Genomic DNA, 15,893 nt, shown 5'->3' on the forward strand with positions numbered 1-15,893 from the left:
TATATTGGAATTTATTTCATTTTTTGGTGCCAATTTGTTTGTGTTGACTTACCATTATAGAATCAAGCTAAGAATGGTGTGAAGTGATTATGAAGATATTGTCCACCAATATTTTGATGCGTTTTATGAAGGCCGAGTTGGCCAAATAAATAATCAATGTTTAATGCTTACTGAGCTTGTCCTCATTTTTCCCTTTTCAAGAGATATGTTTATGGATTGTAACCTTACTAAGGCAAAATTAGGTGAACAAGAGCCTACGATAATGCTTGTGAAAACTTGCAGCTGGTGGCAAAAGATTGTTATTGGTTTGCATAAGATCTGCTGGAATTTGAAGCTAATTGACGAATTAAAAAGGCTTACTTAGGAACTTCGTAATTGTGAATGAGGTGTGGAAGGCCATTTCGTTCAAATCATATGCTATATTTAATTACATTGGTGGCCCAGATGCGAAGTATTTTGCATGAGAGGTAAAGGTAAATCTATCATTTACAGGAACATAATGACGTCTTGTTTGATTTATTTGAAATATATAAGGGAAAGCCATTGCTGGAAACATCCTGCGATGAACCAATTGATGATAAGCGAACAGCTGAAAGCCATCCCCGAAAAGGTGCTCGGCGGCATGACTAATCCTCGGCTGACATAGAATAGGCATCTATTTCAGAATCCTCCTGACCCGCGTTTGATTGGACCCCACTTAAAAGGCGCTGCTGCTCGAGGGAATTGGCGCACGGGTTGGGGAGTTTCCAACTGTACTCGCCCACCAACCAAGCTTAAGCAACGATGGGTCGAAAAAGTATTTTTGACCAAGTTTGGGACTTAGGAATGGAAGGTTGAACATATCATGTGTAAGCTTGGGTTTCATTTGATTTCTACTTTTTGACTAGTTTTGTGTAGAAAAAGCATCCATCAAAAGGTAAGCTCTGTTTGGATGGACCAACTGGACAGCCTTTTCTCTGTTTCTCTTAGAATTTATGTTCAAAAAGTTTGCTTCTAGGAAAACAAAATGGAAACCAGTACTGGCTAAACAGCTATAGAAAATCTCTAACAACAAAAGTGGTAAAGCATAGGTCATTATCAAATGAAACATAGACCAATGCAGTGGGACTTTTCTTCTTGGTATCTTTCTCACTTAATTTGAATGTTGACTTTGATTTGAGTTGGTTTTATCAAATTTAGGATTCGTTTGGGACGATTTTTTAACTGTTTAAAGCAGTTTTTAAGTACAAAAATTGTAAATTTTGTACTAAAAAATTGTTTTAATAAACAAAAAGAAAGCCGTCCCAAACGGTGAATGCTTGTATTGCCGATGACAAGAAATTTGGAGCTTACATGAAAAGATTTCAGTTTATGAAAAAACTATCATGATCACCATCATCATTATTAGCGGTGTTTGGATTGACTTTATGAATCCTCCCTTCCATTTATTCCTATCATGCTGCATGAGATTTTTCCTTTATTGTTTGCATTTTTTTTTGTTCACTATTTGAGCATATTAGTATTGATCTAACTCTTTTCCTCCTTGGGCCATAATTTTCAATGTTTTTCTGAGTTATTTGTCAATATTTATGTTTCGTTTGGGATGACTTTCTTACTTCTCTGTTTTAAGAAGCATTAAGAAAGTCGTTGTATGAAAAATTATTCTGTGCGGACCCCAGATGGGGTACGGAGAGCAATCATAATGTGTCATGTTACTTTTTTGCTCGTTACCTGTGCTCGGTATCACTCGGTACCGAGTGATATGGCACATTCTGATTGGTCTCTGGATCGTCCAGTGTCCATATCTAACTACCAATACTTCCTATTTCCTTAATCTTAAATTTTTATATTAAAATACTACTATCAATAGGATAACTTAAAGAATTTTTTTTAATATTGCTATCAATATCAGAATCAAGAATAAGGTTTAGAATGGCAATAGTAGCTAATTTGATTTAGAATTTGGCTCAGGAGGGTTTATTTTTTAATGTTAAACCAGGTCTATCATTCTATATAGAATATCAACCGGTTCAAGCCTCTTTAATGGCTGGCTGAATCAAATCAGGTATGAGAGGACTTATCAGACATTTATGTGGAATGTCACTTAATCTTTTTTTTTTTTCAAATTAGTTGGGTTTAAGGGTGTAAACAAAGTCGAGTATCTGTCTATTTGAGCTAAGCTCGTTTAGGTCTTATTTAACACGAGCTTGACTTGTTAAAAAATTTATAAGCTCGAGCTCGGTTCGATTTCTTGAGCTTGTTTGGAAAGTTTGAGTTTGATTTGATTGTTGAATTCAATTTCTTGATTTTAAATTAAAATTTTTAATTTTTTCATAGAATTTTTATTTTTAATATAAAATTAATTTTTCAAAAATTTAAGTGGATTGGCATATTGAATTCCATATAGAAAAAAATCATAATTTGTATGTAAATGTTTTTTTTTATGCTTTTAAAATTTATGTAAAAGTATTATTTTAGTAGACAACAATTGAGTAATTAAAATTCATCATTATAATACTCACATTTAAAAAAAAAAAATAGTTATTAAATTTATGATTTGGATTTTGTTAGTCAAAAAATTTTCGTTTGAGTATATCTAAAACCGAATAAATTGCGTGTAATTCTAATAGTTTATTATTCAAAGTGATGGAGCTATTATTAGTAGAATTCAAGTTGGACTGTTGAAGTGGAGGAATGCATCCGCCTATTGTGTGATAGAAAAAGTACCCCCTCAAACATGATAGAAAATTCCATAAGATGGTAGTGAGGCCTGGAATCCTTTATGGTGTAAAATATTGGCCATTAAAAGAGAAGCATAAAATTAAATTAAGTGTTGCAAAGATGATGATGCTCGGGTGGATGAATAACCGTACACTTTGAGACAAAGTACGAAATGCATATATACATGAAAAGGTTGGAGTAACTCCCGTGGCAAATAAGATTAGAGAGAGTTGCCTTAAATGGTTTGGTCACATAAAACAGCAGCCTTCTGCTGACTCGATTAGGAAAGTAGATGCATTAAATCTAGTCTATGTTAAAAAAAGGTAAAGATAGATCTACAAAAACTTAATCGAAAAGTATTAGAAATGTCAATTTTCTATTACAATTAAATGAGAATTTGACTCTTAATATGACAATGAAAAGAAAAGATTCGTGTAAATAATCACACATAATGGAATAAAGGCCGTTTTAGTTGTTGTAATGGACTAAGAAAATTGATCTATAGAATATTAAAACAATTATAACTTCATGGTGAGACACAGGGACATGATCTAATTCAAACACCAAAGGGTTAATAAAACATCTATTTCAATCAGGAATTCACACAATCAATAACCAGGTTGGTCTCTATTCCTAGATTAATTCCTTTGGAACTGCAAGTGACACATAAACAGACATAATAATCTGATTAAAATACCAAAGTGTTAACAAAACATCTCTTTCAGTCAGAAATTCAGGCATAAGGAATTACCAGGTTGTAAAAGAAGTCTTATGGTGCATATAATGGAGATAATCAAACATAAATTTCAACCAAAGTTGTACCTTTACACTTCAATATTTCCTTGGAACCAGTTGTTCTTCAAAGTGCACTAGCCATCAGATTGCATGCCTCTGAGAAGGTTCAAAATGGAGAGGAAGAGATTGAGGACGTCAAGGTAGAGAACAACTGAGGCCCAGATGTATTCATCGTAGGTATAACGCTTGATCAAGTTGTCTGTGTCGTAGACTAGGAAGGCAGAGAAAACAAGAGCGCCAAGTCCTCCAAATATGGCGACTGATGTTGGTCCGAGAGGGAAGAACATCTGCAGTGTCAGGAAAATACCAGTTACATGAACTTGTATGCTTATTTTAAGCTTCCCCAAACAGTAAATTTTGAAGCTGATAAGCAATGCAGGTCTCACTGGAATGTTAGAGATATTGCAAATTGAAACTCATTATATGGAAAAATCAAACACAGAGGGTTAGATTAAGAAGAAAATTGTTGTATTTGATTGACAAGTTTGAATTTTAGTGGAATCAGTTTTTCCTGCAGCTTTACGGTTTTTTTATAGTGTACAAAAAAGACATGCTACAGAGGTTGTGTTATTGGATATCCATAGCCCTCAGATTCCATCATTCAGAACCCTGTCATTCTTACTTTCATATAAGTATTTGCGATACAATCCCTGAATTCCTGATATCCCAATCAAGCAAGTAAAACCTCGACCTCCCCCCATGCTCATTGATTTCCAATATGCAATTTTTTTATGAGTAAGGTCCCAAAGCCACTTCTGAGTTTGTGACTAGAGCAAAAAAGGCACTCCATAGCTATTTTACCATAAGAAACAACTTATGATCAATACATCAACAAAGTCCACCAAGAAAAACTTGTCACAGTAATATCTGCAATTTGAGCCTACTGAACGTGAGCTTCTAACTGTGGTAGGATAATGATTTAAAAACAGCCTCAACATTCCACACTAGAGCTTCATTAGGAGGCTGCACAGGTAGCACTTTCTGCTTAATCATGAAACATTGTACTGCATTTCCCTCCAATAACACCATGGATTGATTTGGCTCTTCCAACTAAGGTTAAAAGACTTCCAGTCCTGATTCAACACCCTCATATCACTAACTCTTCCATAAGGAAATGAAAAAGGGGTACTTATTGCTCTCATAACAACGTGAAACAAGAGGATGGTTATTCTCGGAAAGTAGAGGATTATGACATGAAGGACCAAATAAAGTTATAAACCCATGAGTAGTCGTTGCAGTTTTGAAGGCCCTTTGCAAACTTAGCTATGCAAGGCACATAATTAGACCCAAAATATAATGAATCACTTCAAGGGGTACGGATCTAACACCAAATCAATCCAACATGGTCTATTCCATATCGCACAAACTTTATTCAATATACTAAGGATAGATACAAGGCTCCTCCTGTCTCACCAGCATTCTCCCCTCCAACATAATGATATTCTCATAGGGAATTGTCAATATTTTGTTACTTTTGCCCAAGAAAATTTCCTTATTTCTTGCCTCTCATCTGCCGAAAGAAGTCCAATTAGTGTGGTAAATCACTTTAAAGGGTGGGGACTTAAAACCAAATCAATCCATTATGGTCCATTCCATATTGCATAAACTTTATTCAATAGTCCAAGGATAGATACAAGGCTCCTCCTTTCTCACCAGCACAATTCTCTCCTCCATCATAATGATACTCTCGTAGGGAACCGTCAATATTTAGTTACTTTTGTAAAAGAAAATTTTCTTATTTCTTGGCTCTCATCTGCCAATAGGAAGAAACCAGACGGTTTGACATCCTACATTAAGCTCTCATTACCACATCCCCCTTGTTTTTCCCCCAGTTAACTTAACATAATCCCAAACACCATTGTTCGATCGAAAGTGATCTTTTACTAAAAAGTCTTAAATCTCAATCTTGCGTACACCCTAAGCAGACAACCTATATCTTGAATCCTGAAATAACCTTTAAGATTAATGTTATAAAGACCCGTTTCCATTCAGGAGAAAACTGCTATTAGCAAGCAAAAATTAGAACTCAATAAATCAAGTGCATTACTTGGAAATTAGAACTTAACCTAAGGATAATGAATCTCTTAACACAAATGGGCCCTACTCAACTAGTCTTTCAACCTGATAATTTTATTGGCGCAAATCCATAAATTAACGTACTCAAACCCAATCACATTTTTTTTGGGTCAATGTGGATAAAGGAAACTCTGCATGGCCTAGCTATAATAACCTGAACTAGACTATGTGGATAAAGGAAACTCTGCATGGCCTAGCTATAATAACCTGAACTAGTCTAGTTCACATAAACTCGGCCGACCTCTTCCCAATCATGCAAATTATGTGACTATGTCCTCCTCGTAGTGATTCTCCCTTCTCGCCATTTAAATCGACCAATGCTAGGGCATCTCTCAATAAGTTTCCATCGCTCCTCCCATTCTTGTTTCTCGACTGAAAGCCATTGACGATGAAACCCTTCATAAGCGTCATTCTCCTTTACTAGTGAACCTTATTGCTTTCTCTTTCTCTTATTCCTTGCCTTTATCTTCCCCTTGTTTTGAAAATTTCTCAATTCATCACTGCTTAAGATGATTTGAGGAGAATTATGATCTTTAATTTGTAATAAATCAATTTATTTCATGTTCATTACCCTTGTTAAATTTTATTTAATTGCAAGTAAACTCTTTAACATTTTAGGATAATAAAGTTGGAGTAATTTATAAATTTGCTCATGATTTAATGTCATGGTATGGTTAATTAGACTAGATTAATTTTTGGAGTGGCCTATACTGATTATGTTGGCACGACAATTTTCAATGTGTTACTTGAAGATTAATACAATTATGTTGGGCAACTTAGGTCTCCTGTTATCAAATATTTGATTCATGTTATAACCATAAATATTAATTTAAGACACTTTTATATAGGACCTTTAATTTGATTTTCAACAGGTGCAAGTTAATTGGATACCAATTTAAGTTGGATTATCACATCGTTCGTCACAAGGTAAATAACTATTGTTTATAAAGATATAAACGTATATTTCCTTATTAAAGGCATTATCTTGTTACTTGTATTAGGTTCTTAGATATTGCAAGTTGCTAGTCTTGCTTGTAATATTTAATCATTTCAATACACGTGCTAGTAGATTTTGTTTATTGTTCTTCATGAATTTTTCATGTAGTAGAATTAATTTTGCCTTGATTTATTATTTCATAGACTCCCATCTATTGTACTTGATTTCTGTTATAGAGGATCTAGTTTCATGCACATTAGTTTTATCAAATAAAATAAATGTTATTCCTATAAATCATATTGCTAGAAAATCAGCAATTGTCATATTGACTATATAATACCCATTGTAAACTTGCTTATGAAAAATTTAGAAACTTTATGCATGTATGGAGTGGTATGTAGATTGATAGAACCCTTTTATATATTAGCAAGTTAGATGAATTAGGTCACAGAGTAACGACTCTACAGAAAATCATTGAATTTTTTTTGTTTGTGTTTACCTTCGTGATACAAGGTGCATGATAAAATCGACTATATATATATAATATGAGTTGAAATGATAAAAATGATGAAATCTATTGGGATTGCATATGGAGATATCTGGATGAAATTTTATTGATGACAATTTGACAAGCATTATGGTAAAATCATCATACTAGAAACTGTCGAAGAAATTATAACATATTTCATTTACACATTGATTATCTGTTGTTGTGGTCATTATAATTTTTTTTTATTGTTCATGTTGCATGCCCCATTTTTTTGTCGTTCATGATTTAATAGATAGTTTCCTCACTCATAATTAACTTTTCACATAAGAAGTTCTATCAGAGTATCTGATGGACCATCACCATAGGAGCAAATTTATCAACAATATAGCCTCATTTGGTATTTTAAGCTTTTGTAGTTGGTTATTTGTTTTCCCTTCAAGTTTGGATAATTTTTATTTCTACCGTTGTTCCTTGCAGTTTCTTTTCACTTATTGATGAACTCTTATTTGGATTTATAGTAATCAAATAAATTCTTGGTTCCTCTTACATTGTTTCCTCTGGTATATTATGTATATTATTTGTATATGAATTTTCCTTTTTGTGAGTACAAAATAGGTTCTCCTATCTCTTCAACGTGTTCTGTATTACCGAGATGTAGTGCTTTTCAAACCCGGGGTGTGAAACTAACACAACCTAAAATGTTGGTCTGTAATACTCATTTCAACCCAAAAAAATTTAAACTGTTAAAATAAAATTTAATTCAACCAAATAAATCAACCATCAAATAACATAACAGAGAGAGAGGTGAGGGAAAGAAATCATCTAAAGGAGAAACATAAAAATAGAGAAGAATTATATGAGAACATAAAAAACTACAGAACGTAGACTAGCATTGTAGAACATTGGTGAGAATCCAATTATTGTTTAGGTAGAAAGCAAAGGCCTCGTGTACTTTTTATTCCATGGTTTGGATATGTGCACCTTTGACAGCTAGGGGGAATAGAAGGGGAGGCAAAGTTCATAGAATTAAAAAAAAAAAAAAAAAAAAAATTATCATCTTTATGATTTTATGTTTGGTCAATACTCTTGTCTTCATTTCTATTTATATTACCATCAAACAAATAATATCCAATTTGAAGCAAAGGTGCATATACATTATGAAGCGAATAAATTTAACATATTACATGCACAACAATTTGAATGACTAAATAGATCTAGTCGAATTAATGTAAGCATATAGAATGCTGCTGTCCTTTTTTTTTTTCTATGCAGTCCAGGGTAGGCAAAGTTCATAGAATTAAAAAAAAAAAAGAATTATCATCTTTATGATTTTATGTTTGGTTAATACTCTTGTCTTCATTTCTATTTATATTACCATCAAACAAATAATATCCAATTTTAAGCAAAGGTGAATATACATTATGAAGCGAATAAATTTAACATATTACATGCACAACAATTTGAATGACTAAATAGATCTAGTCAAATTAATGTGAGGATATAGAATGCTGCTGTCCTTTTTTTTTTCTATGCGGTCCATGTTGAACCCAATACATAGTTGATAAACATGCATCAAACCAAAAGCTTATATTAATGGGTAAGGTCTATACTTATTTATTAGGAAATCTAACTCTTATTTCACTTCTGATGTGAGATTATTTTTCGCTCTCGTGTGCATCTACTAAACCTCCCTCTCACATGAGAGTCATCTACAATAGTTATCACTCCTCACATGAAACTTTTTAATACAATCAACTGTTATGCATCAAGAGTTCACCCAACAAGCTTATGTGGGAGTCACTCACTCTTGAACTTTTGCTCGATCAAAAGCAACTAAGACTAATGAGAGCTATAAAGTGAATTGAATACTTAAACCCAACAAAATCATCGACTTTGATCGCACTTATATGGGTGGAACATCAAGAACCTCATTTGAGCCCAAAGAACTAGCAGATGAAAACTCATCGACTTGAAAGCATAAGTCAATGTAGAAGGAACTTTATTAGTATATTAGGAACTCAACTCGTATTGCACTTCCAATGCAAAACAAATTTTCATTTCCATTTGTCTCAACAATCAATAGGCCCAAATAGCACCCTGCTATATCAAATCATCATAAGCAGCATAAACATCCAAATCAAAATTTAAGGATAGCTAAATGAATTATTCTTTAGAATTAATCATTGTTAAAAAGTAGATAGGGTGTTCTCTTTAGTTTATCATTTTGGACAATTGGTAGCAGTATAACGTTTAGTCTACTGCTTTTTCATTCATTCTCATACCACATAACCTCTTATCTCTTCTCATCGGTGTATCTTTTGCTACACCCACATTCCCTAATATAATCATCCAACATTTTGTTCTCCCTAATTTTATGACTTAATCTTAAAACTCTCATTTTTAAAATATTTAATTAGACTATCCAAGCCTTAATTGAAGCTTAGCACATGCATACATGCAGCCAGAATAAGCCAAACATGAAAAGTGAACCATGCTAGAATAATTTTTACCTTTCGTGAGTCTATAACAGCATACTTTCATATATTGAACCTCTATCAATAATAAGAATAAACAAGACTATCAGATATTAGGTTTTGAAAATTTTCTTAATTTATTATTCTTCTTGCTAAAAAAAAAATATTGCACCTACATATATATACAAAAAAAGTGTCTAATAAAGAAAATAACTAACCAGCTTAATTCTTTTCTAAAATTTAGGAAACATAATCATAGGAGAATAATTTTTTTCTAAAAATTAGGAAACATAATTAGAGGAGAATAATTCTTTCCTTAAAATTAGGAAACAAAATCATAGGAAAAGATAACAATTGATATCTCCTTTTATTCTTAAAAATACTTTCTTAAAATAAATTCCATAACTTCGACTTTCAAATATTCAACAGCTTTCATACAATCCTGTTTGATGTTATAAAGGATTCTGTCACATATCAATAGAGAGTAACCTATAGAATTACCCACTTAAAATTTCCTACATGGCTTATGAAACTTATTCCATACATTCCAAATATATCAAACCTCAAAATTTATTAAATCTTAAATGAAAAATAATGCAGAACAAAGTTGCATAAAAATCTCCGTTACATGCACTAAAACCATCCGAAGAAGAGGAGAAATTGATTGACAGACGCTACTTACCTGAATAAAGCTTGTCAACAGAAGAACCATAAGGCCAGCAAACAAAGCTGGTCCAAGATAGCTGAAATCTTTTCCCTTTCTAGAAGCCCAGAAAGCATAGCCGGTCAAGGATAAGACAACACCAGAAGTTAAAATCAAAGCCTCAAGTACAATCCTTCCTGCAATTAAATTGAAGAAAAAAGCATTACCCATCCATAACTCATGTATGAAGCAGCATCTTAAATTGCAATTACGATGCAGCATACCTTTGGTATTTGCACAAGCAACACCAACACTTAGGCTGAGGGACACAGTGAACAGCCCAAGAAATACAAAGTTCAGTGGATGCTTCTGTTGGTAATGGTAAAGTGGGCACATCACTGATAACAGATAACATAATCAGTAGCTAAAGTTCTAGAGTACTACATAGAAACTAATCGGAGTGAAAAAAAGACTTACTAAGCATGCATATTAACAATTCATTGTTTAACACAATATTGCAAACAAAATGCTAATGTCTATTTTTTTCCAAAGGAAGGAGTGGCTTCTAAAATGCAAATGGTCATCATGTTACATCACAATCAAACCATAAAGTCAAGCAAGCTTCATACTTCTATTCGATTGCCATGAACCGTAAGCAGAAATGGATGATAAAACCTTGTTTAGGACAGAAAAATTGACCATTTGTTAAAACCCAATAAGACTCATTTCTTAATATTCTCAGAAGTTAATAAGTCATATTTATTTATGAAGCCATACAGACAATTTAATAGACTTGAAAATATTTTTCTAAACCCACAATAATTTCCAATTGTTGCAAGGTCTGGAGAAATTTGTACAATCATCATCAACATGATTTTCATCGTCAACACTACCGGACGGCTTCAATTAAGATATAGAAATCATTCTCCATCGTTAGTTCCATAATATACAGATGACACTGAATGTTTTTTATCCCAAATGCCTTCCACTTGACGCTATTTTGGTTGTTGGTTTTATTCATAATGGATTATCTCAGATTCTCTCTAATGTCAAACTGAAACCTTATTAATACAGGAAAGGGACAATAATAAATAGAGAATGAGCACTTTAAATGATAAACTGCAAAAGTATTTAAAAGCCTAAATCAGAGGGGAAAGCATGCAAGATTGGAACTAACACAGAGAAAATGACCGAAAATATTTAAAAATTTAAATCAGTGAAAACTACAACCTGCTTTTTTTCCTTATATGGTTTATTTTGACAGTCAACATAGTTAAATATAAAACATGGAAAATTTTGGAAAATAAATCGACATGACCAATTTTTTAAGTTTATTTTAATTGATGACAATGATAAAAGGGTGCCAAATATACAGAGTTACTACAATGTGGGGCTTGACGAGGGTTTGATTTACACAATCTTCCTCCTGCAAGGTTATTTAGTGATTCAAAAGCATGAAATTCAAGTCACTAAAGGGTAATCTAACCAAGGCTTCAGATCCACCCACTAAAGTTATAAAGGATACAATAAATTATTTACCAGAAAAAATAATTTTTTTCTTCTAATTACCCCGAGTAGAGGTGCTTATGTTAGGTTTTGGAATCATGTTGTGAAGTAGATTTTCAAGTTTTGATTATCAATGGATGCCGCAATGCATATAATGTTCATGATAACAATTCCATTCTAGCAAAGATTATTTTATTGGAGATACTATCCAACACTATAAGATAACAAATAGAAAAATATAACAACAATTAATGTGACAAAGAACAAGTGCCTTGAAAGCTAAGTAGGAAATTTTAAGATATAAATAATAGATGATGTCATATAGACATACCCATCCAATAATTGTCCTTGCATTCCATAATTGCAATTTCATCACACATCACATAATGCCCAACTTTAGTTCAGGGATTTGTTGAAAGAGAGAGCCTAATACTCATGCAAAAAAAAATGTTACAAAGTTAAATTCAAGAAGAGCCATCCAATATTCTAGAGGTATTTAAGGAGAATAATTATTTTAATTTCCCTTTCAAATTGCAGAATCGTGGTATTAGTGTTTTACCTACATACCAAAATGAAGGCCAAACTAGACATAACTCTGGATTATTGCTCATTGGGAGCTCATTTAGTATGACTCCTACAAAAGGAACTTAAACAGTTGGGGTGCCCCCTATTGGCATAGATTTCATTGCATTTATAAGAACTCTTCAGGATGATCTTCATTGCAAAAGAGGACTCACTCCCAAGTGGTTCTCTAGGAATCCTTATTGTGTTACATTGCACATATTAAACATATGGAGAGATAAATATTCCTTTTAACAGGGAAAATGGCAAACATATTTCATCCAGGATTTCTAGATGTATCGTCACCTCAACTAGTTACTTTCAAAATGCGTGTCCTCCCGTGTATGTATGGTGTCTATCCTTTTGATTGATGGGCAAGTCTTAGACTATCTTGAAGTCATTCCATGCCTCCTTTTGACTCCTATCTTACTTAAATTTTTTTGTTCAAAGTAACCTGATTCTATTGATTTATCTTACCTGCATGAGTCCCATATTGCTCTATTCCTAGATCTCATGCCCACCCAAAGTTAGTCATTTTGGTAATTCGAAAGAATGCTTTTAGAGTATCAATTTGCCTGCTTTGGACAAATTATTTCTCAACAAGGCCTCAAATTTTGCAGTCCTCCCATGGTTCCATTGTGACTTTTTGTTTTGTTTCTATAATAACTCGTAAAATGAGAAAAGAAGTTTTATAATCAAAAGAGTTATTGTGCTACTGTGTATGTTAAGAACATTCTTAATATAAGTGCATCCTTTTCGGTAATGCAAGAAAAATATTGAATTTCTACAAATAGAAGAAATAAATCCAATTGTAGTTTTTGAGGTCCAAGATCCACATGCAGTTGTTATAAATCGAATAATGTATAGACTGCATATAGGAGGATGAATTAGTTTGTGCATGTGTTTACTAGAGGAAAAACCTGCTTCTGAATTGAGCTTAATGGCTTTTTATATTGGCGTAGTGGTTGAGAGGCTCTTTACCACTTGCTTGGTTAGCCTCAAAGAATCGCACCAAGCCATAATCATACCAAGAAATGAGGTGCCCAATTCACTTGTAATCTCCAACAGCGTGGGTTTCAAATCCATCTTGTCAAACTTGCATTCAATATGTGGCTCAATCTTAAAACAATGGATATTTTGGTTAAAGCAAGTTTAGTTTAGACAAGGGCACATCCACAGAATGATCTTCCTTTCCTTGCACATAGAGACTATATTCCAATAAGAATTTTTGAGGTATGGAGGCTATGCTTGATCATTAAGGGGCTGTATTGTGCTTTTAAGGATTTGAGGCTATGCTCAAGCGCTAGATAGTATCTTGAAGGCTTTGTCTGACAAGAGCTTTTGAATCCTAGAGGCTATGCTCAATTGCTACAGTACACCAAGATTTTGAAGCCTAAAAACCATGCTCAATTACTAGAGGTCTATAGGTTTAGCCAAAGGATTGTTTTGACCAGAGCTTTTAAGGCCTAAAAATATGAAGGCTAGATCACTGTTGGTTTGCACTAAGTTTTGAGGCATTAAGGCTATGCTTAGCTGCCCAGGGCGGCCTAAATGCTTTGTTTCGATTGGGGCTTTTGAGGTCCAAAGTCTATGCTTAGTCATTATGGCGCTGCGTTGAGCTTTGGAGGCTCGAAGACTATGTTCAACCTCCTTAGGGGTCCCTAAAAGCTATATTCGACAAGAGCTTTAGACTCAAAGGCTATGTTTAGTCATTATGACGCTGCATCAAGATTTAAAGGCCTAATGACTTTATTCCAATGAAGTTTTTGAAAGACAGATGTTATGCTTAATCTTTATATGGATGGAGTGAGCTTTTGAGGCTCATAGGCAATGCACGATCACCTTAAGCCAAAGACTTTATGACTAGAGCTTTTGAGGCCCAAAAATTAAGGTCAATTGCTATGAGGTCATGCAAAACTTTTGAGGCCTAAGGAAATGCTTGGCCATCTTAAGGTGCTTGAGCTTTAAGGCTTTTCAACTTTGTATGGCTAAAGCTGCTTTCAAGATTTGCTTTATGTTCCCTGTAAGAGGTTGGAATTGCCTGGTTATTACAAAATAATAAGAAAATGGGTCATCCCTTCTATTTTTTGCCATGATTTGGTTTGCTTCCATGGGCGATAAAATCTAGGATGAATTTCTAGACTATTTTCCTTGTCTATTGTCAAAGCAAGAGCTTTTCTTACATCTCATGAATAGTTAGGAGAGATTCTTCACTTGGTTATTGACTCTATTTGTGCTTTCCCTTTGTAGCCATCAAGTCTCAATGAGAGCACCAGATATTGATGCTCATTTTTAATTTGAGATTTTTTTTTTCGAGAAGGAGAGTTCGGTGGTAAATATATTCATAGAAAGATGCATTATGATGTTGAATCCAAGAAACATCAAGTAGCATCCAAGAGACATTATAAGGACGCAACCCTACTTTAAATTTCCCCTTTTGAGCATAATATTAATATATTATATTACCTATATACTCACATAGGGATCAAAGTCAAACTAGTTCCTCGTAATTTCTCTTTGCGAACTTATTCAATATAATTCCTACCAAAGGCACCAGAAGAGTCGGATTTTGACAAAAACCCAAAATTAAAAAATGGGCTTTAACCAACAACTAAAATACTTACTTAAAATTTTAACATTCAATCATAATAGTAATAGATGAATGAAAGCTTTAAACAATATATTACAAGGATTGGCATTGAAATATTTAAGTTTGGTAAATAAAATAAGGAATGTGATAAAACTTGTATCCTTTCAAAAATCAACTAGTATGCAATGCAGGGTGAAAATTAGTTTAGTGATCACCTAGGTGCTGTTTTAAGTTATCAATTAAAACCAAGAACACCACTAAACTATCTCAAAAAGAATGCAGATCTACCAAAAGAAACCAGGTGAAATTTCACAGGTTCATGACAAAAAAAAAAAAGAAGAATCATCCCTTAATTTGACAAGCTGCATGGACTTAAAAAAACAAACACAAGAAAGCCAAGTTTACGAACGTGCAAGCATCCAATAACTACCTCTAATAATTAGATTTGGATCACAAATCAATGGTACTTTTTTTTTTTAGAGAAAAATTTATTTTCTCTAAGAAATGGCACCTTTTTGACCCAAGTATGCAATTCACGTCAATAAAGAAGTAACCCTGGACTTCTAATAACTACGAAATATCCTTTAGCTATAATATGAATGAACAAGATTAAGCCATGGCACTATCCTCGACAAGTGAAATTCCTAGCAATGAAAATGACTGCACAGTGACAATTGTTACATATGGTCTTCAGTTTCAATGTTCACGTTCTTCCCTTACAAGATCTCTTACGTCCAATGAAATCTCATATCAGATCGCAACGATTATAACCAAATCCAATCATCATTTCTCATGTAATAGATCGCGCATCTTTAAATCGACCTCATCCATAGCAAAGATCGGCGCATTAAACAAGCATAAGAAATCGACACCATCAAAATGCACAACCAAAACGAATAATCACAAACAACTGATGCGCGAAAGAGACAGATCGGAGAAACAAGTTAGGGTGTGAGAATTGTACGGAGAAGAGGAAGAAACGCAAGGACGAGGGCGAGGGACGGAGATCCGGAGAGGAGATTATTGACGGGGGCGTAGAGGACGGTTGTGGCTGAAACGACCGTGGTAAGAACTATCTGAGCGGCGAGGATGCCGTAGACCTTGCGAATAAAGCCCCATAT

General features: G+C 33.7%; 1 protein-coding gene across 1 annotated transcript; it reads right to left on the bottom strand.

The window, feature by feature from the left end:
* Positions 1 to 3,299: 3,299 nt before the first annotated feature.
* LOC110092979 (BI1-like protein) lies at positions 3,300 to 15,893 on the bottom strand (the record flags this gene model as incomplete). Its single annotated transcript, XM_020817705.2, has 4 exons — positions 3,300 to 3,782; positions 10,155 to 10,312; positions 10,400 to 10,513; positions 15,737 to 15,893. Coding segments are annotated over 4 exons (642 nt in total), but the record flags the coding sequence as incomplete, so codon positions are not given.

This window comes from Dendrobium catenatum, unplaced genomic scaffold (genome assembly GCF_001605985.2).
Source record: "Dendrobium catenatum unplaced genomic scaffold, ASM160598v2 fragScaff_scaffold_1220, whole genome shotgun sequence".
Classification (NCBI taxonomy): Eukaryota; Viridiplantae; Streptophyta; class Magnoliopsida; order Asparagales; family Orchidaceae; genus Dendrobium; species Dendrobium catenatum.